A 23,798-nucleotide genomic window follows, 5' to 3' on the forward strand; every position below is an offset into this window, starting at 1 on the left:
CCTCGGGCTGCCTCTTGGTCTTGACCCCCCCCAGCAGCGCCCCGAGAAGAAATGCCTTCTCCACCCCAAAACCCAGCTGGCTCTCTGGGGCTTCATCTCCGGCCTGGACTTGGCCTCACTCTCGTGGACCGTGGGGTGCCTGGGGCGATCTCTCTCTCGGAGGCTGGAGTGAGGTTAGTGGTTAGTCCAAAGAGGGGCGGCGGGGGCCAAGGGCACCGTCTCAGCCGGCTCGGGTGCAGCTCCCAGGCTGGCCTGTCCTGGATGCAAAGGGAACCGGAAAGGGGGTGCCAGCCGGCCTGCAGCCCGCCCGCCCTAGAGATGACAGGTGTGGTTAGTGCAAAGAGTGAACCGGGTGGAGCCGCCGAGTCTCCGGGGGTGGGCGGGAGGGGGTTTGGCACCAGGAGGGCGGCCAGTACTGGATGAGCAGCCTGGGCCCGGCAGGCACCTGTCTCCTGCCACCATGGACGGCCGGATGCCACAGATGGGGGCTGCTGCGGGGAGAGAAGCAGAGAAGGGGGGACCCCCCAGAAGGCTTCTGGCAACTGAGGCGGAGGAGCCTGGGGTGGGGGGCGAGAGAAGGAAGAACGACAGATGCTGCAGGTGTGCAAGGGCGCCGCGGGGGTCTCTGCACGCAGGAGACAAGCAGGCGGGCACACACGCCATCGCTCGAGACGCCCGGCACCAACGGGGGCACCGAGGGGGGCACCGTGCCCAGCAGCCTGTGGAAGGAGAGGGGGCAGACGCAGCCCAGCTGTAGGGGGGGGGGGGCGTCAGCACATCTGGCCCCAGCGGGGCAGAGGCGTGTGGGGGCTGGGGGGCCCAGGCAGCGTGAGCAGCACCCCAGGGGTCCAGGCTTGTGACCGAGGAGAGGGTGTTGGCCCAGAGCCCCCGCGTTGCCCCGGGAGGCAGGCCAGGTGTCTGTCTCCGCACCCCTGAAGGAAGGGAGGGCAGGGCCGAGTGGCCGCAGAGGCACCCACGGCAGGCCCGGCGTACGTGGGGAGGGTCCGGCAGGTGGCCACGGGTGCAAGCAGGGAGGCTGGCACGGGAAGGAGTGGGGCGATTGGCACGTGGGGCGGGTGGCGGCCGGGCGTCTAGTGCCCGCTGCTGCTGGACTCGGGGCGAGGCTGGCTCGTGGCGAGGTACTTGGCTCTCATGCTGGAAGTGTACTGGAGGGAGAGAAGGGGAGGCCGCTGGTCAGCGGGCGCTGGGTGCGGCTGGGCAGGGCCTTGTGGGCTGGGCCGGCCGGCTGGCAAAGAAGCAGAGCAGACAGCCCTAGGGGACGCGGCTCTGGGGAGCCCGCTGGTCCAGGCACGGCAGGCATCTGGAGCCCTGTTCCCCAGGCCCAGGAGGAGGACCAGCCCCTCTCCCAGCGAGGGGAGCCCATCAGCCCCCGACCCCCGTCTCAGGCATGGAGCCAGAGCGCGGAGGTGCCCCCTGCATCCTGCACGCCCAGGACCTGAAGGCCCCACAGCACAGCTGGGCGGCCGGGAGGAGTGTGTCAGCAAAGGCGGGGCCAGGCTGTGTCCAAGGGAGGGTGGGACAGTCCCCAAGGCCCCAGACTGCCAGCATCAGTGTCGCAGGAATGAGGCGGCCCCGCAGCCGCTCTGCCCTGGCCCCCAGGGAAGGACCCGGAAAGCCACAAAGGCCCCCTGGGGCCCAGGTGACACTGCCACCCGCTCAGGTGGGAACCAGACTGTGGGCCCCTGGCGGGTCACAGGCACGGACGGAGGCCGCTGGGCGCGGGGACAGCCCGCCCGTCTCGGCCACTCTGGTCCAGCCCGGAGTGCGAAGGGCTCGCTCGATACACACACGTGTGCACACGTGTGCTCAGAATGAACACATGTGGGAGAGATGTGTGCTCAGGGCAGGCGATGTGCAAAGGGCCACACGCCCATCGCAGGGACAAAAGCCAGGGTGTGTGCCGAGGCCGCCAGCAGGAGGGAGCCGGCCCAGCGGCCACGCGCCCTGGATGCCCACCGCGCGGGCGTCAGGACGGACCCTGCCCCCTGGGCCTGGGGAGCCCTCCCACACGGAGGCGAGCTAGAGGAGGGAGGGGCAGCAGGCACTGGGGGCCATGTCGTCATTCCAGGGACAGGCAGCGTGGGTCGGGGGGCAGCTCAGAGCGTGGGAGGAACCGTGGCGGGCGCCAGCGCTGGGCGAGGGTGGCTGCAGCCGTCGGCACGCACGCTTCTGCACAGGCGCGGTGACCCCTCGAGGGCCGGGTCTGCTGCCCCGCCTGGGGCTCCAGCGCTCCGCCTCCCAAGCCCAGGCACCCAGCGCCGGCGAGCACATGCTCCCGGTCCCAGGGAGACGGTCTCCTCCCCACGGGGGATGGGATGGGCGGCGGCCACCTGCAGCCGGACCAGATGTGTACAGGAGCTCTGTGGGGGGCTCGCTGCCTCTGGAGTGAGGGTGACGGCCCAGGGCCAGGGTCCCTGAGGCCCACGCACCTGTACTGGCCCTGCGCTGGCCCTGGGGCCTGCCGGAGCAGGTGGCAGTGAGCAGTGGGCACAAGGTGCAGAGGTGTGGGAGAGCAGACAGCACGGGGCGGGGGGCCCAGCTGGGTCAGTACCTGTCACTCTGAGGACACGGCCACCACAGCCTTCAGGCACTGTTCAGGGGCTTAAACTGCCAGCCCGTGTGGCCGCCAGAGTCCAGGGCGGCCAGATAGCGCTAGGAGGGTGCGGGGCGGGAGGAGTGCAGGAAAGAGAGAGAGAGAGGGCAGCCTCAACGCCAGGCGAGGACTGGCCCGAGTCGGGCTGCGGGTTTAGCCTAGAGCGCCGCTGGGGGATCCGCCGGGAGCACACGCAGCCTGGGGCCAGGGCGGGCCCGAGGTCAGCGCTGTGCCACGGGGCCCAGCGCGACCGCTGCATCGGCGGGCGTGTGTGTCTGAAGCCAGACGGCCCTTAGCTTCTCCGGCCTGCTCCTGGAGGCCCGCCACCTCCAGGAAGCCCTGCAGGACCCGTGGCCTCTGTAAGCTGCTTTCTCTGGCACCAAACCATCCTATCCCCCTTTTCATGTCTCATTCCCAAGATCAGAAGTGAAGCTAGAAGAGCCCAAGGCCAGGCCCATCTGGAAGAGCCTGGGGGAGACCTGGGTCGAGTTCAGGAAGCTGAGGAAGAAGCTGCAGGGCTCAGGTGGGCGGAGGTGCCCCGGCCTCCTGGAAGAGCTCGCGCGCACAGGCCAGTGGCCCGCCCGAGGGCCCCGGCTGGGGCTCCCCCTGCAGCCCCGCACCGAAGGCTCAGGGCAGCCTGTGGGGCCTGTGCCGCCCAGGAAGCCACCGCGGGCACGAAGCGGCAGGGCGGAGCCCCCACCCGGGCCTCAGACCCCCCGCTCCAGCCTCTGCCCCGAGACTTACTGAAGGCGGCGGGGACTCGCGCCCAATGAGGGGGGTGTTCTCACAGCGAGGGTTCTGGAAATTGGCGTTCTGGCTCCTGAGGTGAGAGGAGAGGGCCCTGGGTCAGTGGGCCCACCTGGGAACCAGGCAGACAGCCCGCTAGCGAGTGCCTGGGGTCCCAGGAGCCCAGCAGAGAGGGGCTGCGAGCAGGCCCATGGCTAACGCTGCCGCCCCAGCCCACCACGTGGCCAGGCCTGGGGCCCTTGGCCACAGGATCCCATGTGCTGACCAGACTCTCCGTCTGACAGTGGTCCCCTGTGGCCTCCACCCAGGGGTGTGGCAGCAGCAAGCACTCAGAGCCCGGGAGCTGCCCCGCGTGCAGGGCCCCCTCCACCCCCGCTCCGCGCCTTGCTCAGGCACCCCAGAGCAGCGGCTGCACCCCGAGCAGCCTACCCAGCGCCCGGCGCCCCGCGCGCACCCAACTCACATGTACTCGGTGACTGGGGCATTGCTGACGGTGTGGGCCGCAGCTGGGATGCTGGCCTCGCTGCCGTAGCTGCTGCCACAGCTGTACAGACTGGGCATGTGGACACGGTAGAGGCTGTCGTGCGCCTGCCGAGGCCCCGGGGCGGCCTCCTCCTCCCCGTCCTCGTCGGGGCCTCTGCAGGAGGCACACCGGCGCGGGGTCAGGCCTGATGCTGGCACGGGGCCGCAGGCCAGAGGCCAGCTCTGGGGCAGACATGCCTGCTTGCAGTCCTGGGTCCGCAGGGCTGTGGGTAAGGCTCCCGGGGACACAGGGACGCTGCCTGTGGGCAGCCCCAGCCTGCAGGACAGGGCTCAGGCGGGGACCCCACCCCTGCCAGCTGCTCGCTCGCCTGTCTCCCAGGCTGGGGGCCCCTCTAGGCCGGTCGTGAAGCAGGAGCGCCCACCTCAGACCCACAGGCCTCGTGGTGGCTGCAGAGCCCCGGGAGCTCCAAGGGGCGGGGGCTACACCGCGGGGCATCCCGGAGGCGCGGCCCCAGGCGCCGCACGGCCCCCAGGCGGGTCCCAGGACCCCTCACCTCTTTTGCTGCCAGGTGTGCGGGACACTGCAGACAATGGAGCTGAACATGAGGGCTGTGACGAAGGAGAAGAGGGCCAGGTAGATGAGGCCCTCGACGCCGTCGTAGCAGAAGCCCGTGAGGGCCTGCACGTAGTCCTGGGGCCGGGCATGGAAGAGAGAGCGGGAGACGCACAGGGTGAGACAGAGCGCGCGGGCCTGAACCATGCCAGACCCAAGGCAGGCAGAGGCCCCGTGACCCGCCCCGCCCCCGCTGCCCCCCTCCCGCCCCTCCCCCAGCCGCACTCCCTCCTCCCATAGTTGCTCCCCTCCTCCCCCAGCTGTTCCCCTCCTCCATTGTCTGCTTCCCCTCATCCCCCAGCTGTTCCCCTCCTCCCCTAGCTGCTCCCCTCCTCCCCTAGCTGCTCCCCTCCTCCCCCAGCTGCTCCTCCTCCTCCCACCCCTCCCAAGCCACTCCCCCTCCTCCCCTAATTGCTCCTTCCTCCCTTAGTTGCTCCCCTCCTCCCCCAGCTGCTCCCCTCCTCCCCTAGCTGCTCCCCCTCCTCCCCCAGCTGCTCCTCCTCCTCCCACCCCTCCCAAGCCACTCCCCCTCCTCCCCTAATTGCTCCTTCCTCCCCTAGTTGCTCCCCTCCTCCCCCAGCTGCTCCCCTCCTCCCCTAGCTGCTCCCCCTCCTCCCCCAGCTGCTCCTCCTCCTCCCACCCCTCCCAAGCCACTCCCCCTCCTCCCCAATTGCTCCTTCCTCCCCTAGTTGCTCCCCTCCTCCCCCAGCTGCTCCCCCTCCTCCCCCAACTGCTCCTCCTCCTCCCCTAGCTGCTCCCCTCCTCCCCCAGCCGCTCCCCCTCCTCCCCACCCCTCCCCTAGCTGCTCCCCTCCTCCCCTAGTTGCTCCCCCTCCTCCCCCAGCTGTTCCCCTCCTCCTCTAGCTGCTCCCCTCCTTCCCCAGCTGCTCCCTCTCCTCCCCAGCCACTCCCCTCTTCCTGCCCCTCCCCCAGCCACTCCCCCTCCTCCCCCAGCTGCCCCCTCCTCCTTCCCCTTCCCAAGCCACTCTCCACCTCCCCAGCTGCTCCCCCTCCTCCCGCCCCTCCCCCAACAGCTCCTCCTCCTCCCCAGCGCTCCCCTCCTCCTGCCCTTCCCCCAGCCACTCCCCCTCCCCCGACCCTTCCCCTAGCTGCTCCCCTCCTCCCCTAGCTGCTCTCCTCCTCCTGCCCCCCCTCCTCCCCAGCCGCTTCCCCTCCTCCCCACCCCTCCCCCAGCTGCTCCCCACACGGGCCCAACGACGGCTCCGGGAGGCTCTCACCAGGTGCAGGCTGCGGCAGTCCACCAGGGCAGTGAGGTGCTGCAGGTTCACCTCTGTGCCGTTCAGCACCTCCTGGACACGGAGCAGGGGGTCCTGGGGGGTGGGCACCACGCGAGGTCAGCACAGTGCTCAGGAAAGGGTGGCGAGCCAGTCAAGGCCTCCCTCCACCCCTCACCTGCCAGCAGGGATCCCTCCTTGACTGCCCCCCCAGTCTTGGCACAGGCCCTGAGGATCCTGGGCTTTGAGCAAAGGTGACCCCCAAATCTGTGCCCTGACCTTGGGGGGCGGCTGAAGATGTGAGGACAGCGGGGCGCGTGGGGCCACACTGCCGCCGCAGGCCTGCACTGTAACGGGAGCAAACACGTGTACAGCTCCCGACACGGCCCTTGTGACTGTTTCAAGGGAGATTTTCACAGTATCTTAAAGGACAAAACGTTATCCAGAAGACTCTGAGCAGCATGACCCTGGTGCTATAGTGTGTGTGTGTGAGCATCACTAAACCTACCCAAGTCCTTGGGGGCATGAAGGCAAGGATGGAAAGAAGGGAGGGCCAGACCCCCCGCAGAGTCCCCCAGGAAGCAGCCTGAGCAGTGGCTGCACCCGCCTCCCTCTCAAGGTGACAAGAGGGAGCTTGTGGGCTCCAGAGCTGGCCCCCAGCCCCTCACCTTGGTGGCAGGGTACTCCCACGAGACGGTCTTCAGGAGCTCAGCCACCACGTCCTGCATCTCCACCAGCGCCTTGTGGCTGCCTGACAGCTTCTGCTCCACAGAGAGGCTGCTGAGTCCCGCGCGGGTGGGGCGGCCCGTCTCCCTCCCCGAGGTCCCCAACCCCCCACGGGGCGGGCTGGCTCCAGTGCCAGCAGCTCCCGCCAGCCCCAGGGCCGTCCAGCCCGTGGGGCCCCGAGCTCCTGGGGTGGGACGGCTGTGCCCAGCAGGCTGCTCTGTGTGACACCTTTTCTTGGCCCCCAGGATGAGCACACAGAGGCAATACAGACCACGGAAAATACAGCATCTTTAAAGCAGATACGCAGTCTGGAGGACCCAGAGGGCCGCGTGGGGACGTGGGGTGACGGGCAGTGGGCCATGTGGTTTCCCTTCAAATTCCACATCGGCCCAGACAGTTACTCCACACAGTGGACACAGGACCCCTCTGCCATGGGACACCCCCAGGCTCCTGCTTTGTCAGGGAGGCATCCGGGTCTGTTGTAAAGGGCAGCCCAGGAGATGCCAGGCGCCCAGGGACTTGGGGGCATTGAGCAGGCCACCCTGAAAGGCTTGTTCTGAGGGCACCAGGGTGGGGACCCCAGGGGCCTGACGAGGTGGGGGGGCCCCGCAGTCAGCGGGCATCTGGGGGTGGGGGCCAGGGCACCAGACGCTCTGCAGGGGCAGGGCTTAACTCTCACCTGCTGGAAGGGGTTGGCGGCGTGAGGTGAGCAGGCCAGGTAGTACTCCAGGATGTCTGCGGAGAGAGGTGCAGCTCAGTGACCCCAGCTGTCCGCACGCGCCGTGCCACACGCGCCGTGCCACACGCGCGTCACACATCTGCGTGTATGCTGAATGTACGTGTGCTTGCTTGCATGTCTCTTTACATGCACGCGTGTGTCTGCACGCGCGTGCCTGTGTGTGCACGTCTGAGTAGAGGTGTACCTACACTCAGATGCTTGTGTCTGTACACACGGATGCCTACGTGTGCACGACCGTATAGGTGTACTGCAGGTACTTGTGCACGTGTCTGTGTCTGCGTGTGAGCGTGCAGGTGTGAGGGGGAAGTGGTCTCCAGGGATCCTGGGGCCAGGGCCCAAACCCTTCTGCCCTGAGCCGTATTCCTGCAACGGGCACAGTTCTCTTGGAGGGCTGCCTCATCCCTCCCGTCTTGGTGAGCAGCAGACAGGTCACGGTGGGAGGCGGGGGGCACGGAGTCAGAGGCCAGCTGGGCAGGCATCTGCTCACAGACCAGCTGGGCAGAACAGTTCTTAGGCCAGAATGTTGCCCCAAAGTGGGTGCAGGTGGCCTGCCTGCTCGTCCCCATTAAAACAGGCATCCATCGTGTCCAACACTCAAAGATGGGGGTTCACGCACAATTCTGATTTTGCAAACCTAGGGGTGCTGAGCCCAGCCAGAGCTGAAGGAGAAAATCTGTACCCCAACTGCCTAACCCTGGCACTGCCCTGCCCTGTGCCCTCTAGCCCGTTTGGAGGGCTTTCTGGGGTCCAGCGCAGGGTGGGGGCTGGGAGCAAAGCCTAGCAGAGCCCAGGGCAGCCTCTTCACAGCGCATCTGTACTCGGCACTGAGGTCTGGGCTCCTACGGAGCTTATGTTGGAAAACAGAATAAAGCGCCCACTTGGCGTGAGCCACCTGTTCAGGGAGCCAGCACGCGGCCTGACCAGATGGCCTGTGGCTCGCGGACAGGAGCAGGTACTCGCGAGGGGTTTGGGACTCGACCACAGACTCACCCCCGCTCAGCACAGAGTGCTCCTCCACCATCCGGGTCACGTAGGTGTCGGGGTCCACGCAGAAGTCACTGGAGCCCTGGGGTGGCGGCAGGCAAGGAGGATGGGCTACCAAGCGGGGGCCCCGAGCCCTCAGTTCTCAGGGGTGGAGCCTGGCCCCCCAGCATCTGCGTGTGGCTCAGGAAGGTGGTGCGGCTCTCTGGGGCCGGGGGTGGGGACTGACTCGCTGTGTGCGTGTGACAGGTCCCCTGCCTCTCAGGTCCTCGGTGTCCCGCGGAGGAGGGCAGGGAGGTGAATGTGGCATCCCCACCCCGTCCCCATGCCCCGCCAGCAGACGGGCACCCCCGGCCCTCCATCACCTACCACAGACACGGCGAGTTCCAGGCCCAGGGCGCCCCAGCTGATGATCAGGGCCAGCACCCCCAGCAGGCAGACCCTTGGGGCAGAGAGAGTCAGCTGGCACTCTCCAGGCTGGGGTGAGGGCTGCGCCCCATGCCAGGCTGGACCCGAAGATGGGGGAGGGCAGGTCAGGGCTGACTCGGGAGATGGGTGCTGCAGGTGCCTCAGCCCTCCCCCGCCCCAAGGGCCCTCAGACTCACCCTACCAGGATCCCCTTGGAGCTGCGGATGAGGCCAACCAGCACCAGGAGGCAGATGGCCACGTCGAGCAGCAGCAGGCCCAGGTAGCCCAGCCACCTGCAGGGACACGGCACGCCTGGGCTGGGCATGGGGCCAGTCCCAGGGTAGGAGCAGGGGGTGCTGGGCAGAGCTGGGCAAACAGCCCCGGGCCCAGAGGAGCGTCCACAGGCATTCTGGGTACAGAGATTGGCCTCTGACCTTGTAACAGACGTCCCCATGGGGGACTCCTGCCGGTGACCACCAGTGACCCCAGCCCCTCCCCCAACAAGACCTCAGGCACTGGGAGCTGGAAGCGGACTGACGCAGAGAGAGGAGCAGGGACCAGCGGGGGCAGGCAGGAGAGGGGGACGCACCTGTACCAGTCGTAGAGATCCACCTGCTCGGCCAGCGCCTCCAGCGACACGGCTGGGTTCCTCCAGAAAGGGATGGCCGCCGTGTAGCCCAACAGTGTCTGCAGCAGGCCCTGTAGCCGCTGGACCGCCCGCAGGGGCTCCGGCCTCGCGGCCAGCTGCCGCTCCAGGCTCTGCAGGCTGGGCTCCGCCGTGCGGTTCAGGGCGGCTGCCGTGTCCCACACCTGCTCCAGGTTGAAGGAGGCAATGAGCCAGGGCACAGACGGCGCCCGCACACGCCCACGTCTCACTCTCACACACATGCACACACACGGGTGTAGGAGCAGGAAGAGACCACCCCCCCACCCATCCATGCGGCCACTCACGCGGTCCTGGACCCCTGCCACAGTACGGTTGGCGTGGCGGAGAGAGTAGGTGGCCCGATGGATGCCGTCACTGGTCTCCCCATTGCCATAGAACCCCACGGCGATACCGGCGCTGGGACAGGACGGGGCCACGTGAGGTCGCAGGCCTGGAGCCCCCCCACGGGACTCGGCCTGCCCGGCCCCTCCCAGCCTGCCCCCGCCCCCGCCCCGCCCCCGCCCCGCCCCTCCCAGTCGGACCACGCCCCGGGGCCCCGCCCCGCCCCGCGCGCTCACCTGCAGACCAGCGTGGCGATGATGACGCACCAGGCGGTGCAGCAGCAGTCTGCGTCCAGGTGCTCCTCGCTCTTGCGCCGCCGGCAGCACAGCCAGAAGGAGTAGAAGAGCAGGAAGAGGAGGTCCAGGGCGAGGCAGGCCAGCGCGGCGGCCCCCAGCAGCAGCAGCGCCTGAGGGCGGTGGCGAAGCAGTGTTGGAGCAGGGGGTCCCAGGCTGACTCTGCACCCAACCCCAGGAGCGGCCAATCCCACCGGTGCCCCCGGCCCAGGGGCCACGGGTCCCCAGCACCTGAGTGACGTGCCTGTGCACACCCAGACCTGGGACCCCAGACTCAACGTCTTCGTTCCTAGACATCTGGGCACTGTCCAAGCCCCACTTGCAGGGGCCAGGTGGGCAAGACCATGGGATCACCTCTCCTAACCCCTCCCAGGCCTTCTCTGGACACCCCTTGGCCGCCCTTGCTGCAGAGACAACCAGCCCTCAGGGGGACCTGGAAACACCTTCCTCACATCTTAACTCAGCGGTGTGGCCGTAAGCCTGGGCAGCCATTGTGGGGTGGAATGCCCCAGGCCTACCCACCCCTGCAAGGCCCCCTTGGGACCAGAAGCTCAGCCAGAGGCCCTGGGACTGCTGGATCACAGCCCTGGCACCCAGCGACTGTCTCCCGGGAGACGGTTGCCAGGCAGCAGATGGAGGATGGCACTCCCTACCCTCCCAGGAGCCAGCTGGCCCCAAAGGCCTCCTGCCCGGCCCAGCACCCCGGCTGACCCTCACACCCCAGAGCAGGGCTCTCCCCTGCACCCCCGGCCGTAGTCCCTGGGGGCTGCTCTGCTGTTTGGGGGCCTCTGTCCTCCCTAAGAAGTACAGGATGGGCACCTTCTTGGGAGAGGCCAGGCCATCAGTGAGGCTGCAGCGTGGGTGGGCCTGACAGGACCTGACCACCCTGCTCACGGGGTGGGCGGCGCAGGGAGCAGCCCGTGTGCTGGCTCCAGAGGGGCCATCACTCATCATGGTCCCAGAGGCTCACGTTAGAGGGACTCTGAGGCCAGGTGGGCAGGGGTGTTCAAGGTCACACGGGGACACCAGCCAGGCCACAGCAGGGAGCCTCTGGTGGCCATCAAGGGCCTGCCAGAGAGACAGGTGCCAATCACGGGGGTGAGTGCTCATCTTAAGGTGCCTAGCATCAGCTGCAACCCCCACCCCGCCCAACGCTGCCCACAGCAAACAAAAGGGTGCTTGGAAAAGCAGTTTCACGGGTGGGCTCTGCCCGCGCACGCACAAGCTGGGCACCAGGCACAGGGGCCACGGATCCTGCAGGCCCCTTCCTCACGGGTCAGAGGGGTCACTGCCCCCATACTGCCTGCAGGCTCCTCCCCTAAACCCTCAACCAGAACCCACTGGCAGTGAGCTCCCAACCCCACGCCCTGCCTGCCCCCACTCCCGGGATTCTGCAGGCCCTGATGTTCAGCCCTGCATTGGCAGCAGCCACCACCCCCTCCTTCCCCAGCAGGAGGCTACCCTCTGGTCCCCAGCAGTCCCCTGGCCAGCTTTCTGCTCCACCGACCTCACAGCCCCTCCTCTCCTGCCTGACCCCACCCTCACCCCCCCAATAAGCGCACCTACACACGTCCTCTGGAGGAAATCCTTCCGGGGGCGAGGAAGCCAGGGATCAGGGGTGCAGGGCAAGGGGCACCCAAGCTGGGGCCCTGAGACCACCCAGCCTGGCAGCGAGCGAGGCCCGGGCCTACAGGGTTGTCAGGACTCATCAAGGCCTTGACCACAGCTCAGATGGAGCCAGGGCCACCCACTCCCATCCGTCCTGTGAAAAGCGTGACTGGCCAGGCAAGACCTCGGCACCTGGGGCGGGGCTGGGGCGGGGCTAGGGTGGGGGGGGGCCCACTCTGTGGGAAACGTGGTAGGTGCCAGGGCCTGGCAGGCCCCCCTGTCTGGAGGAAGCAGGCGCTGAGGCCTGCAGGGCGTGAGCCAGGGGCTGTGGAAACCCCAGGAAGCAGGCCCAGCGGGAGCAGGAGTGCAGGTCTGGGCGGGTGCAGCCCAGTCCAGCAGGTCAGGGAAGCACGCTCCGGGCAGAGGCCGCCGCAGCTGACCGCCCAGAGGGCACCATGCCAGGCCCGGCGCTCGGCAGGCGCTCTGGGATCTCCTGTGGCTTTGATTTTTTTTTGGTTACTGGTTTTCTTTCTTTCCTTTTTTGATTTTCCTTTTTAAACCACGAACCGTACTACCTTTATAATTACAACACAAACCCAGAAACGTGTTAGTAGCTCTTTTCAGCCAGGCGTGGGAGGTGCCTGGCCCGCACCCAGCTCCGCCGCGTGAGCCCCAGTGCGCCTCCCTCCTGCAGGCCCGCTTCCCCTCCTGGGGACCGAGGTGCCCGCGCCCTCCCTGGCCGCCACGTGACCGCGGGAGGGGCGCGGTGTGCGGCGGAGCTGCAGTGCCCCAGAGCAGAGGCTGAGGGGAGGGACGCCCTGGGTGTCAGCACCAGGAGGCCGAGGACTGCCTGCTGCTGGACGGGGTGGAGGGCTCCTTCCCAGCCCAGCGGGCGGGCAAGCTGGAGGGGCCCCGAGTGTTGGGGTCAAATGCTGCTCCGCCTGGTGCCAGGAGCTGACCTAGTCAATGCCCCCATGCCTCAGTTTCCCCGTGAGTAAAACAGAGGCAGGGCCGCACCGAGGAGGGCGTGAGCTTACAGGTGTAAAGGCTGAGAGCAGCGCCTCCATCGGGGAGCCCCCCAGGGTGCCACGCCCATGCCAACTCCGCCCAGGGGGCTGGGTCCCCGCTGCCAGAGAGGAGTCCAGGCCACTCATGGACAAGGTGAGTGCGTGCCTCCTCATGCCCACACACGCACGTTTACGCCCGTACATGGCCACACAGATGCACGCGCTCCCTCATGCCCACACACGCACACTCACCCAGGCGCATGCACGTGAAGGCATCGTCCTGAGCCCCAGCAGCGGCAGGCGCAGCAGCCCACGCTGGAAGCTCTGTGAGCGTGGACGGGCCCGGACACCTATCACAGGCACAGTCCTGCTGTGGGCCCTGCAAGCCACAGCCCTGGGGGAGCAGTCGCTTCCCGCCCCCACCGGCCCCACCTCACAGGGCGGAGCCCACCTCCAGCGCCTGGAAGGCTTGGTCCGGGGCGTGAGGGTGAGCGCGTGTCCTGGGGCTCAGAGAGGGACACCTGGGGAGGAGGGTGACTTCCAGAGACTTCCCTGGGGACAGCAGAGACCCCAGGGGCCACAGTCTCCCCCTTAGCCCAACACAAGGAAGCTGACCCCTGCCCTCCTGTCCGTCTGCCCAGCTCCAGAAGGCCCTTCCTGGGTGAGGGCACTCTGCCACTTCTGCGCTGGGCCTGTCTGCCCACAGCCCCCTGCCCCCCCATGGGTGCTGGAAAAGCCTCACTAAGCTCATCAACCTGGCTGGGGCGTTGCCCCCTCGGGGCCTGAGGCCTGGCCTACAGTGAACACTTAGAAACATGAGGCCCCTGCCCCCCACCTCAAGCTTGGACAGGACAGTTTCCCCTTGGATGCAGCTCGACTTAAACCATGACCCCCGCCGGGCTGCTGGTGGGGGCCCCCGCACGGCCCCAGGAGGTAGGCTGCAGGGGCCGAGGTCAGGACAGCCCCCCTCAGTCCCCACAAGGAGGTGACCGCATCCTCCAGTTGACACGGGGTGGGGCTGGCCCTCAGGGCTCAGGGTCCCAGCCCCCTGACGCAAATAAGCCAAGCCCACGTGACTGCGAGGGCCAGGGCAAGGCGGGGGCGCTTGGCCCCGGGCAGCAGCCTCCCCCGGCCCAGGGACCCGGCTTGCCCTCTGCCCTCGTCCTGAGGCCGGATTCCCAGAGAACAGCCTTCCACTGGACTCCCGCGGGTGCCCCTCCCCTCCAAACCGCTCGGGGTCCCTGCTGAATGGGAAATGTCTGGTCAGCATCTGGGCTCTGACCAAATGGAATTTTCCGTCTGTGATGGAAGTGACGTCAGCACATGGCCAGGCACTGCGGCTCCTGTCCTGACCGCGGGCCACAGGGCTGGCGTCAGTGCCTGGGGCGTCGCAGGCTCGCTGCGAGGCCTCGCCTGGACACACGTGCACCCACCCCTCCAGGCCCTGAAGCTGCCGTTTCTCAACCCTGGACCACCTGGCCCCTCCCAAGGCCCTGCAGCCCCTGCCATGGGATGTGTCCACCAAGGAGGCCCAGGCCAGGCCCTGTGCCCACACATTCCGCGGGCTGGGGGCCCCCAAGCCCCCACCCGCTCTGGAGACGCTAGACGAATCGGCGCTTGGGGTCTGAACTCACTCCATCCAGTGCGGGCCCAGGCCCATGTCTGAGGCCTATTGGGCAAACCGATGAAGCCTCCACCTCCAACAAGTCCTCCCGGGCAGCAAGGGGAGCAGGGCCAGGAGCCCCAGGGAGTGGTGGGCTCCGTGTGCAGGTGGGTGGTCCCAGCAGGGTGCGGGGAGCCCCAGCTCAGCCTCAGGCCAGCTGGCTGCAAGCGGGGGACCCCAGCCAGGCCTCTGAGGGGAGGGCCACGCTGTGCCACCAGATGTTAGTAACAGAAGCCCCCGGCATGGTGCTCAGCTCCACTGCAGATGGGAGAGCACGAGGCTGCGAGCCTGTCCCGGCCACCACCCGCTGCTGGCCTGCTCCTTCGGCACAGCCTGGGCACAGGCGGCCACCACCCGCTGCCGGCCTGCTCCTTCGGCACAGCCTGGGCACAGGCGGCCACCACCCGCTGCCGGCCTGCTCCTTCGGCACAGCCTGGGCACAGGCGGCCACCACCCGCTGCCGGCCTGCTCCTTCGGCACAGCCTGGGCACAGGCGGCCACCACCCGCTGCCGGCCTGCTCCTTCGGCACAGCCTGGGCACAGGCGGCCACCACCCGCTGCTGGCCTGCTCCTTCGGCACAGCCTGGGCACAGGCGGCCAGCCTGTGCAACTCCCAGCACCAGCCCAGCTGCACTGAGGCGCCCCAGGCCAGCAGGCTGGGAGGGCCAGCGTGCGACCCTGGGGCAGCCCTTCCGTGTGCCGCCACACAAGGCGGGTCCAGCTGGGCGTCCTGGCAGCATGTGGCCTGGAGGCCTGCGAGGGGGCGTGCCCCACGTGGTGAGCTCGGCAGAACCGCGGACAAACTGCCTGCGAAACACCCGGTCCTCCCACCACACAGCCGCTGTGCCACCCGGCAGCTGACCCTGAGGGCTGGCCAGCCCGCTCAGCCCCTCTGCAGCCCGCCATGGCTGGGAGACCCTCCCAGGCACCCCAAGGGAGAGTTGCGGCCAGCAGTCCAGGGGAGGCCGGGTGGGCTCTGGAGGTCCTCCAGGTCACGGGGCTAGTGGGCGGGGCAGGGGGTATGACTGCAGCCTGAGGCCTCACCGCTGCTGGGTCAGGGGCTCTCCCAGGGCCAGAGTCCCCAAGAAGGCCACAGCCAACCGGCCTGCCTCCTGCCGCATGAACCCTGCCCCACCTCATGCCAACGTTCTCTGGAAGGCAACCTGGCCAGCTGGTAATGGGCAAGGCTCCCAAGAGGCGGCGAGTCCAAATTCCACACTGCGAGCTCACGGGTCCACGCGCTGGCCACACCTGCCTCCCTGGGGCAGGGAGGCCGGACTCAGCACACACGGGGCCCTCGGCCCAGAGCCGGCCCCCAGACACTAGCACACAGCATCCACACTCAGCACCGGGCCTGGCCCTGGGCACTGGGGGCATGGGACCCCCAGACACAGCTTCTGCTGGGCTGGGCAGGCGTCTGCCTGGACCCCCGCGGTGCAGGAAGGGCAGAGGCTGTGGGAGCCAGACAGAGCAGGGGAGGGGCACAGAGGCTTCCGGGGGTGTCCCCTCAGCCGCCATCGTGGGGGCGGCGGGTGCCAGCAGGGCACACTGAGGCATGAGCACTCCCAGGGAGGGACAGTGAGTGAGGGCTGACCAAGGTCCAAGCTGCAAACCTGCATCCAGGAGGCCCCTGGCAGCTGGGACCAGGTGGGGGGTCAGGCTGAGCCCGATCCCTGACAGCGGAGCGAGGGCTCTGCAGGACGAGGTCGGGGCATGCGGGTGGAGTGGGGGGAGCCACGGGCCTCTCCAGTGCCTCCAGGGTTGTCCTCCCCGGCCCCAGGGCTGCCAAAGGCCCTTCTCCAGCGGAAGAGGCCAGGCAGGGGCGTCCAGGAGGCCGGCCGGACCCCACACCCGGGCGCCATCTGGGAACCCATCCAAGTCCTGTCTAGAGCCCTGGCCTGGGGAGGAAGGAGGGGGTCTCCCGCTGGGAAGGCCGCACGCCACCTGGCACTGCCCGCTCCCCCAGGGTCTGGGCCTGAGCGCCCTGGCAGCCCAGCTGTATCCATGGCCTTGTGGGTCCCCAGACCACCCGGGGCAGAGGTGGCCCATCCTCCAGGCCAGGGGCCTGGGGCCAGTAGGACCCCCAGGGCCCCCCGCACTGACATAACAAAGGCAGGGCCAGAGCCAGCCCAGGCCTCCTGGGGAAAGTTCTGGAAAAAGCCCCCCTCACCTCCTGGGCCGGGCTGGGTGGGAGTTGAGCTGCCTGTGCGGCAACCCCACCCCCAGCACGCTCGCTGAGGCTCCCACACGCTGGCCAGAAATTAAAAACAGATTTTCCACCAGACCAGGCTTGGGTTTCACAAATTCCAGGATGGTGAGCTCGTGGCCGTGCCGGGAGCGCGGGAGGGGCCCAGCTTTCGGCCCAAGCCCCGAGACCCGGTCCGAAGTCCAGGCTGCCAGCGGCACCTCCCCTCCTCACAGCACAGCCTGCTCCCGGTTACCGGCAGGAGGAGGTCCGGCTTGGGCTGAAGCCACGGAAAGACGCCCAGCCCAGGACCCCGCCTGCGCCCCCGAGGCCTGGGGCCACGTGCAGGGAGGCCGAGGCCCTGCCCTCGCCCTGCCCGCTCTCGAAGGAGACACCGAAGAACCTGGCGGCGCTGCTGCCCTCGGGGCCTCGGAGCCGTGAGCCAGTCTATTTCGGTCCGGGTGCCCTAACGCATCTCCCAGCGTGACACCCAGAGACTCCGCGCTCTGCGCCAGCCGGCATGCGGGCGCCGGCCTCAGACGCGGCCAGGAGCTGCCGGACGGGCGGGCGGCCCTGCCAGGGAGACGCGGCCCTGGGCGCCCCGCCCCACCCCGGGCCTGTCAGCCCCCAGGGGCGCCCGCGGTGGTCAGGACCCAGGTCAGGGGGAGCGCAGAAAGAGCAGGGGAGCCTGAGGGTGGCCCCGCGGCTGGCACTCAGAGGCAGACAGAAAGGGTCACGTGGGCTTTGGGCAGCCTGGCCTCACCCCGCACCCTCAGCAGACAGGGGACATGCCTAGCCTCGAGGGGGCCCGAGGACAAAACCAAGCCCCGTGAGGCATCTGCCCTCCGGAGCCCACCGGCCCCAGCAAGGGGACCCGGGAAGGGCTGGGGCACATGGGCGGGCACGCAGAGCCCAGACCTCAAGTAGGGTGGGTGCGACGGGGCCAGGGGACGGGGGTCACGAGGGCCCCACCCAGCCCATCCGCTCCCCCAGGCCTGGCCCAGGGGGTCACTCCACCCTCCCCTCGCCCTGTTCCCTGAGGGCACACCTCACCCCAGGCGCTTGCCCAGCTCTGGGCAAGGACTAGAGCGGCCTCATGGGCAGTTGGCACCAGACACAGGCCTGGTCCTGCCTCGGACTCTGGGCTGGAGGCCGGGGGGCCCGTTGCAGCCTTCGCAGCTGTGTCCACAGCACGAGGGACACCCGCTGCCTTGGCAGAGGTCCACTGTGCCTGGGCCCTCAGGAGTCCTGCTGGGCAGGCCGCAGACGCAGTTCTGGGGGGGCGTTTGCCGTCCCCATCTGCAGCAGGGACCCCGGGGCAGGCCAGGGCCCTCGGTTCAGGGGTGTCCTCCAGCAGTGAGGGGCTCCCCGCGCTGGGCACCAGTGCCTGGGGTGCGTCATCCGAGCCTCGCCGCGCTGGGCAGGAGCCCTACTGTGTGTCTGTCCTCACCCCCCAGCACCCGGGGAAGCCCCCGAGGGCCATGGGTGCGTCCCCGCGCAGCACAGGGCTGGGGCAGGCTCCCCGCAAACCCGGGAGACGGCACGGGCGCAGCTGGGCTCTCCCAGGGTCCTGCTGTTCCCACCCCTGCCCTCGGTCACGTGCCCCCAATTCCTCGGGGGCCACACGGGGTGCTTTCCACATCTGTCACCCAGACCCTGGGCTGCAGATTCGGTTCCTCTTCCCCGGCCATGGACTTGGCAGAGCTCCTGTGGCCTGTGGGGGTCTGGTCCCATCCGCCCGAGTCCTCCTGAACTGGCATCAGTGGAGGGACCCAGGGAGCCGCCCGACCAGCCTCGGACCCACACACAGGGCTGTGTCCGCAGGCATGGGGGACTGCGGGGCTGGAGTGCTGGGCTGGAGCCGGAGGCTGCCTGTGGTTCCCTGCTTCTGATGCCGGCTGGCCAGCAGCCTCAGTTTCACTTCTTCAGGGGAAATGGGGTCCACCCCCAGGGAGGCCGTGTGGCTTCCCAGAAACATGCTTACAACAGACAGCCTGAGCCTCCGGACACCTGGCCAGAGCCTGACCCAGCGCCCCCGGTCAGAGCCAAGACGGCTGCCCGCCCTCCCTCCACGTCCCTGAAGCCGAGCAGCACAGTGCTGGGGACAGAACCAGGAGCTCCGAAAGGCCCAAAGATGGGGCCCGGCGGTGCAGACCCTAACCCTGACCCACACAACACCAGGCGCAGATCTGGGCAGAGGCAGCCGCCCTCCCAGCACCGTGACCCTGGCCAAAAGGCACCCAGCCAGAGTCGGTTTCACCCAGCAGGGCTTTCTTGGCTCCCCCACAATGCATGGGCCCTGCACGCCCAAAGCCCAGCGCACAGATGCTGTCCACACAGGGGGCACTCAGCTTCCACACCGCCCCTCGGCGCTGTTCCTTTGGGGATGTTTCTGGCACTTGCAGCCTCAGAATCCTGACCTGAGAGGTGCGTGGCATGCTGGGCAAGCTAAGAACCCAGGACCAAGGATGTGGTCCCCAGGCTCGATGTTTAAAAGCAGGTGACAACTTCTAGTCTCAGGCGGCACCCTCCCCGGGTTTACGGCAGGGACAGACTCCAGCTGCAGGGACTGCTTCCCTGTCTCCACACTCTTTCCTAGTCTCCAAATATTCCACGAAGGTGTCTCGCTTTCCTACACTAGAAGAGAGGCGAGAGACGCAGGATCTAACCAAAGCGAATCCCCTTCTGAGTGTGGGGACGATGCAGAGGGCCAGCGCACCTGCGGGCACACGCAGATCCCGCCTGAGTCAGGAACGAGGCCAAGGGGCTGCGGTCTGCGAGAGGAGATCACCAGCCCCAGTGCGGCCCCCAAGCGGCCCTCAGGCTGGGCTCACCATCCCACCACCACCCCGGGCACAGAGAACTCCCAGCTCCGGGGCAGCACCTTCAGACCGGTGGGACTCCCTTGTTCTGGGCTGAGGCCCAGGCTTCTCTCTGCTTCGGGGCCTTTGAGTGTGCCTAGGACACTCCTCTCCAAGGTCTCAGCCACCTCAGGCTTATCTTCAGGGTCTCAATAGGAACATCCAGGCACTCAGGGCTTTAATAGGTAAACGGGCCCCACACACCGGGCTGCCCTGGTAGGTGAGCTGGTGTGCCCACTGCATACCACACTCCAGGTGAGTCCTCACCCTCTGGGCATTCCAGGAGAGGGAGCGCCTCCTACAGGAAGCCTTCCCTGACTGCCGGGCTTCTGCGGGCCTAGTCGACCTGATCACAGCGCCACCACACCAGGCTGCACGGTGCTCCAGCTCACAGGTTCGAGCCTCTCCTGAACCAGCACAGGCAGTGAGCAAGAATGAGGGACAGAGGGCAGAGAGTGGGTTTGAACTCTACCTCAGGACACAGCGGGTATGGGAGGCTTGGGAGGGAGGGGTTGGGAAGGGCTGGTAGGAGTTAAGGGGGCAGTTCCCCCCAAGTGGAACCCAGAAAGAAAGAAGAAAGTGAAGTCACTCAGTTGTGTCCGACTCTGCGACCCCATGGACTGTAACCTACCAGGCTCCTCCATCCATGGGATTCTCTAGGCAAGAGTACTGAGTGGGTTGCCATTTCCTTCTCCAGGGGATCTTCCCAACCCAGGGACTGAACAGGTCTCCTGGATTGTAGGCAGACGCTTTACCGTCTGAGCCACCAAGGGGAGCCCAGAGAAGTGGTTAAACCCACCCAAGTGGGTCCACCTTCACACAGGTGGGAAGCTACAGAGCTGCGGCCCAGGCCTGGCGCCCTCAGCCAGGCACGCCGACTCTAGTCTGCAGAGAAGGCAGGCTCTGAGATCACCTCCCCCGCCCCCGCCTGCAGCCCTGGCCTTCACTGTGGACTCCAGATTGGCCTCAGGCCACTCCGGGTCACAGGCTGTGCAACTCCCAGGAGGCTTCCTCCCTCCTCAGGGTGGAGTCCGCCCCCTGCACCCCACCACCAGCTGCCCCGGGGTTTGGGGAGTCCTGGCACCCTGGCAATAGCCCAGCCCCCAGCGAGTCAGACCAGCAGCCAGGCAGGCAGGGGGTGTGGGGCGGAGCAGCACAGAGCAGACCCCGGAGTCCCTTCCGCCCACTCCCAGCGCCTGCCAGCCCACCTGTCCCAGCAGTCCCCAGAGAACCCACCCTCCTGCAGTCTGTCCACTCGGCAAACATCATGAGCCCCCAAGAGGCAGATGGACGGGCCAGGGAGTCCCTCCTCTCTGGGATGGAGGCCTTGGGAACACGGGAGCCCAAGACCCTCAGTCCCCAAAGTAACTGAAAGACTTTAGGGTGCAAAATCCGATCCATGGTGTTACAGAGGGTCCAAGCCCCCAGCATAGGGCCAATCAGGGCTCTGAGAGCGCCCCTAACAGCTCTCATCAGCTTTTCATCCCTCAGTCACATCCGCCGCAGGGCCAGCTGTGGGGGACTCAGGAAGCCCCCGCCCCACAAGGCTGATTCTGGCTCCTCGAGGGGCAGGAACAAGAGGCCCGAGGAAGGATTCTGGTCTACCGCCCACTCACCACTCACAAGAGCTGACTCATCAGAAAAGACCCCGATGCTGGGAAAGGCTGAGGGCAGGGGGAGAAGGGGGCGACAGAGGACGAGATGGTTGGATGGCATCACTGACTCACTGGACGTGAGTGTGAGCAAACTCCAGGAGATGGGGAAGGACAGGGAAGCCTGGCGTGCTGCAGTCCACGGGGTCACAAAGAGTCAGACACGACTGAGCAGCTGGACAACAACCTGCTCACTGTGTGCTTCCGGGCCAATCTCCTCTTTAAGCCTCAGTTTGTTAATCCTCACAGTGGAACAGTTATGCTCACCTTCCAGGCTTGTATGAGGAAAGGTCAGTGATAGCCCAGTGAGCACCCCCACACAGGGTTTGGCCCCTGGGGTTTCCAGCGGATTTCACCGGGCTCCGAGCAGTGGACAGCTGGCAGAGGAAACAGCAGAGCACCAAGGCTGGCCTCCCCAGGCCACGCCACCCCCTGCTCCTGCCTCAGGCCCCACCTTCCCCTGGATGGCCTCAGCAGCAGAGGCCCCCTCTCTGCACAGCGGGAAGAGGACGCCAGGCCCCTGCAGCCCAGGTGGGCGCCAGGCACAGACGGGCCCCCAGGCTGAGTGGGGCGCCCCAAGTCAGGAGGACGAGGGGTTCCCCGTCCACCAGTGGGACGAGGGCAGCTGTCCCCACACAGCTAGGGGTGCTCCACCAGGGGAGGCAGGGGAGGCCCCAGGCGGTGGCCCTCACCAGACCATCACCCACCTGCCCAGGAGGGGAGCTCCGTGGGTGGCACAGCTGGCACAGAGCGGGAGCGTGGGGCCCTCACATCCCTCCCAACCCTGCAAAGGAGGCGCCCCCGCCCGGATCTCAGGATGGCATGGGAGGGCAGGGGCAGGCCGCACGCCCAGGCCCAGCTCACTCCACAGCCCTGAGCCGGCGGTGGAGGTGGCGGGGGATGGAGACAGGCTGGTTTCCACACCGTGAATTATTCAGTGGTTAATTCTGCTCCTCGCCGAGGAGGCGGGAGAGAGAGTGAGTCAGAGCCCTCCCACAGCGGGGCAGGAACAGCGCTCTCTGAGGAGGCCGGGGCACCAGCCGTGATCCTCTCAGGGGCAAAGGGCCCTGCAGGAGGTCAGGCTCAGTGGGGGTCGGGGGGGCCCGGCCACCAAGTGGACGCCTCCACTGGCCAGAGGCATCGGCCTCTCGCTCACTTCCCATTGCAGGTCCAGGCAACTCAGGGGGCACTCCTAGGAGGGATGGCGGCCAGGTCAGCCAGGGTTGGCAGCGTGTGCAGGCGGCAGCCCACGGGCCAGTGGGAAAGCTGTGTGGGTCACAGACACCCCAGGTGCCCCTGGAGCTTCAGGACTGGCAAACGGCCGAGAACTTCCTAAAGTAAGGTACGCTGTCCTGCTCAGCGGTAGCAGAGCCTCGGGGACAGGTGTGGCAGTCACTCCAGGGGAAGCTCCGGGGGTGCGCAGGAGTGGCGTCACCCCCACCCTGGTCAGCCCCCCCGGGCTGGCCTTCTACAACATGGGCGTCCAGTTCTGTAAGAATCGCCTTGGACATGCCTAGGCCAATCCCTCGCCCCCTTTCTAATCTGCTTAGAAACAGATCAGCAGGGCTGGGGAGCCAAGTACCAGGTAAGCGCTGCGTGTGGGGCGGCAGGCCCCCTGCAGAGCTGGGGTGCTTCTGGTTCTCCTCCTCAGGGCAAGGGAGGCTGTGAGGAGCTGGACGCCCGGGCTGTCTTGTGAGCAAAGCCGCTCCCCCCTCCACTCACCCTAGGGCTCTGCATTCATCACCAAAGAGGAACTCAGACATGCTCTGGGCGACCAGGCACCCAGTCACTGGGCCTGTGGAATCCGGATCCCCAGGCAGGAAGGAAGTGTCCACAGCCTAGTGCCCTGGCCCGCACTCAATGGCAGTGGCATAGTGGTGGGGGTGGCAGTGGGGCTTGGCACGACCCCAGACCTAGGGCTCCACTGGTAGAGCCTGGTTCCTCAGGGAGAGGGCTGAAAAAGGTCCGTGCCCACCCCCACCGCACAAGGTCTGCCCAGACTCAGCCCCTTTCCAGCCTCCCAGACTGAGGCCCATCTTTTGTCCCTGTGGCCAGGCCTCCCCCCATCCCTCCCTCAGGGCTACAGGCAGTCGGATCTCTGGGATGGCACTGTGTGTACACTCCATAGCTTGGTCCAGGCAGGGGGTCCTTACCAGCCAGGGAGGACTGGCATCCACGCAGACCACTCACCCACCGAAATCTTGGCAGTGAGTGGCCTTTCCCGGCTGGGGCTGAGGGGGCCAGACTCCCCTCCCGGCTGCACCACTGCTCTCGGGCATGGACGTGGCCTCAGAGCCCTGGGTCCTCTGGGTCGGGGGCTCTGCGGGCAACACCCACCAACTGCCCCTGCTCAGGGGCCTGGGCACACACTGACAGCAGGCAGAGGGGTCTCCATGGAGGGGAGGGAGTCAGCTCCTCCTACCCCAGCAAGGAGGGAGGGTCTTAGCGACTCCAAACGAGAAGGCTAGAATCGGCAGGAGGGCTGTGGACCCTCCATGTGGGCTGGTGGGTGGTCCCCTTAGATTCTCCAGCAGGGGAACCCCGTGACCAGGAGGAGACTCTCTAGAAGAACGGGGTGCTGTGCCCCACAAGGAGGTGTGGGCCATAATCCTGGATGCAGGGTCGGGGGGAGCCTTTAGACCCTAAAGGAGGTGGGGACCATGACCCTCGAGGGGGGAGGGGGCCCAGGGTCCGCGGAGGAGGAAGGGGCCGTGACCGCCGGTAGGTGACAGGAAGCCTTTAGACCTTGCAGAAGGCGAGGGCCGTGACCCTGGGAAGGGGGATCGTGACCCGCGGGGAGGGGGGCCGGGACCCTCGGAATTGAGGGGCCGTGACCCGGGACCGGACCCCGCGACCCAGGGAGCCCGCGTCACCTGCTGGTAGTCGGTGTCCTCGGGCCGGAACTGGCTGCTGGTGGCCTCCCAGTGCAGGTCGAAGTGGGGCAGCCGGTGCAGGAGGCTCACCCACCAGGGCGCCGCGTAGCTGACCCCGGCCAT

General features: G+C 67.4%; 1 protein-coding gene across 1 annotated transcript; it reads right to left on the bottom strand.

Annotated features, from left to right (window-relative positions):
* Nucleotides 1–521: 521 nt before the first annotated feature.
* Nucleotides 522–23,798, bottom strand: TTYH3 (tweety family member 3). The gene is made up of 14 exons (XM_052635661.1): nt 23,676–23,798; nt 9,770–9,939; nt 9,497–9,608; nt 9,135–9,355; nt 8,743–8,838; nt 8,507–8,579; nt 8,147–8,222; nt 7,097–7,152; nt 6,360–6,452; nt 5,695–5,787; nt 4,399–4,535; nt 3,825–3,998; nt 3,359–3,434; nt 522–1,166 (listed from the first exon to the last, which is right to left on the bottom strand). The coding sequence occupies exons 1-14, from the start codon at nt 23,796–23,798 to the stop codon at nt 1,092–1,094; spliced, it is 1,575 nt and encodes a 524-aa protein (XP_052491621.1). The 3' UTR covers nt 522–1,091.

The sequence above is a fragment of the Budorcas taxicolor genome, chromosome 2 (genome assembly GCF_023091745.1).
Source record: "Budorcas taxicolor isolate Tak-1 chromosome 2, Takin1.1, whole genome shotgun sequence".
In the NCBI taxonomy this organism is placed as follows: domain Eukaryota; kingdom Metazoa; phylum Chordata; class Mammalia; order Artiodactyla; family Bovidae; genus Budorcas; species Budorcas taxicolor.

Bases quoted from the DNA above. Each gene is read 5' to 3' on its own strand.
- TTYH3 (XM_052635661.1), bottom strand. From the start codon at position 23,798: ATGGCCGGGGTCAGCTACGCGGCGCCCTGGTGGGTGAGCCTCCTGCAC. The intron at 5,788-6,359 runs GTGAGGGGCTGG...CCCACCCCCCAG, and splicing joins GGGAGTACCCTGCCACCAAG to GACCCCCTGCTCCGTGTCCA. The intron at 3,999-4,398 runs GTGAGGGGTCCT...TGCCTCCTGCAG, and splicing joins CACACCTGGCAGCAAAAGAG to AGGCCCCGACGAGGACGGGG.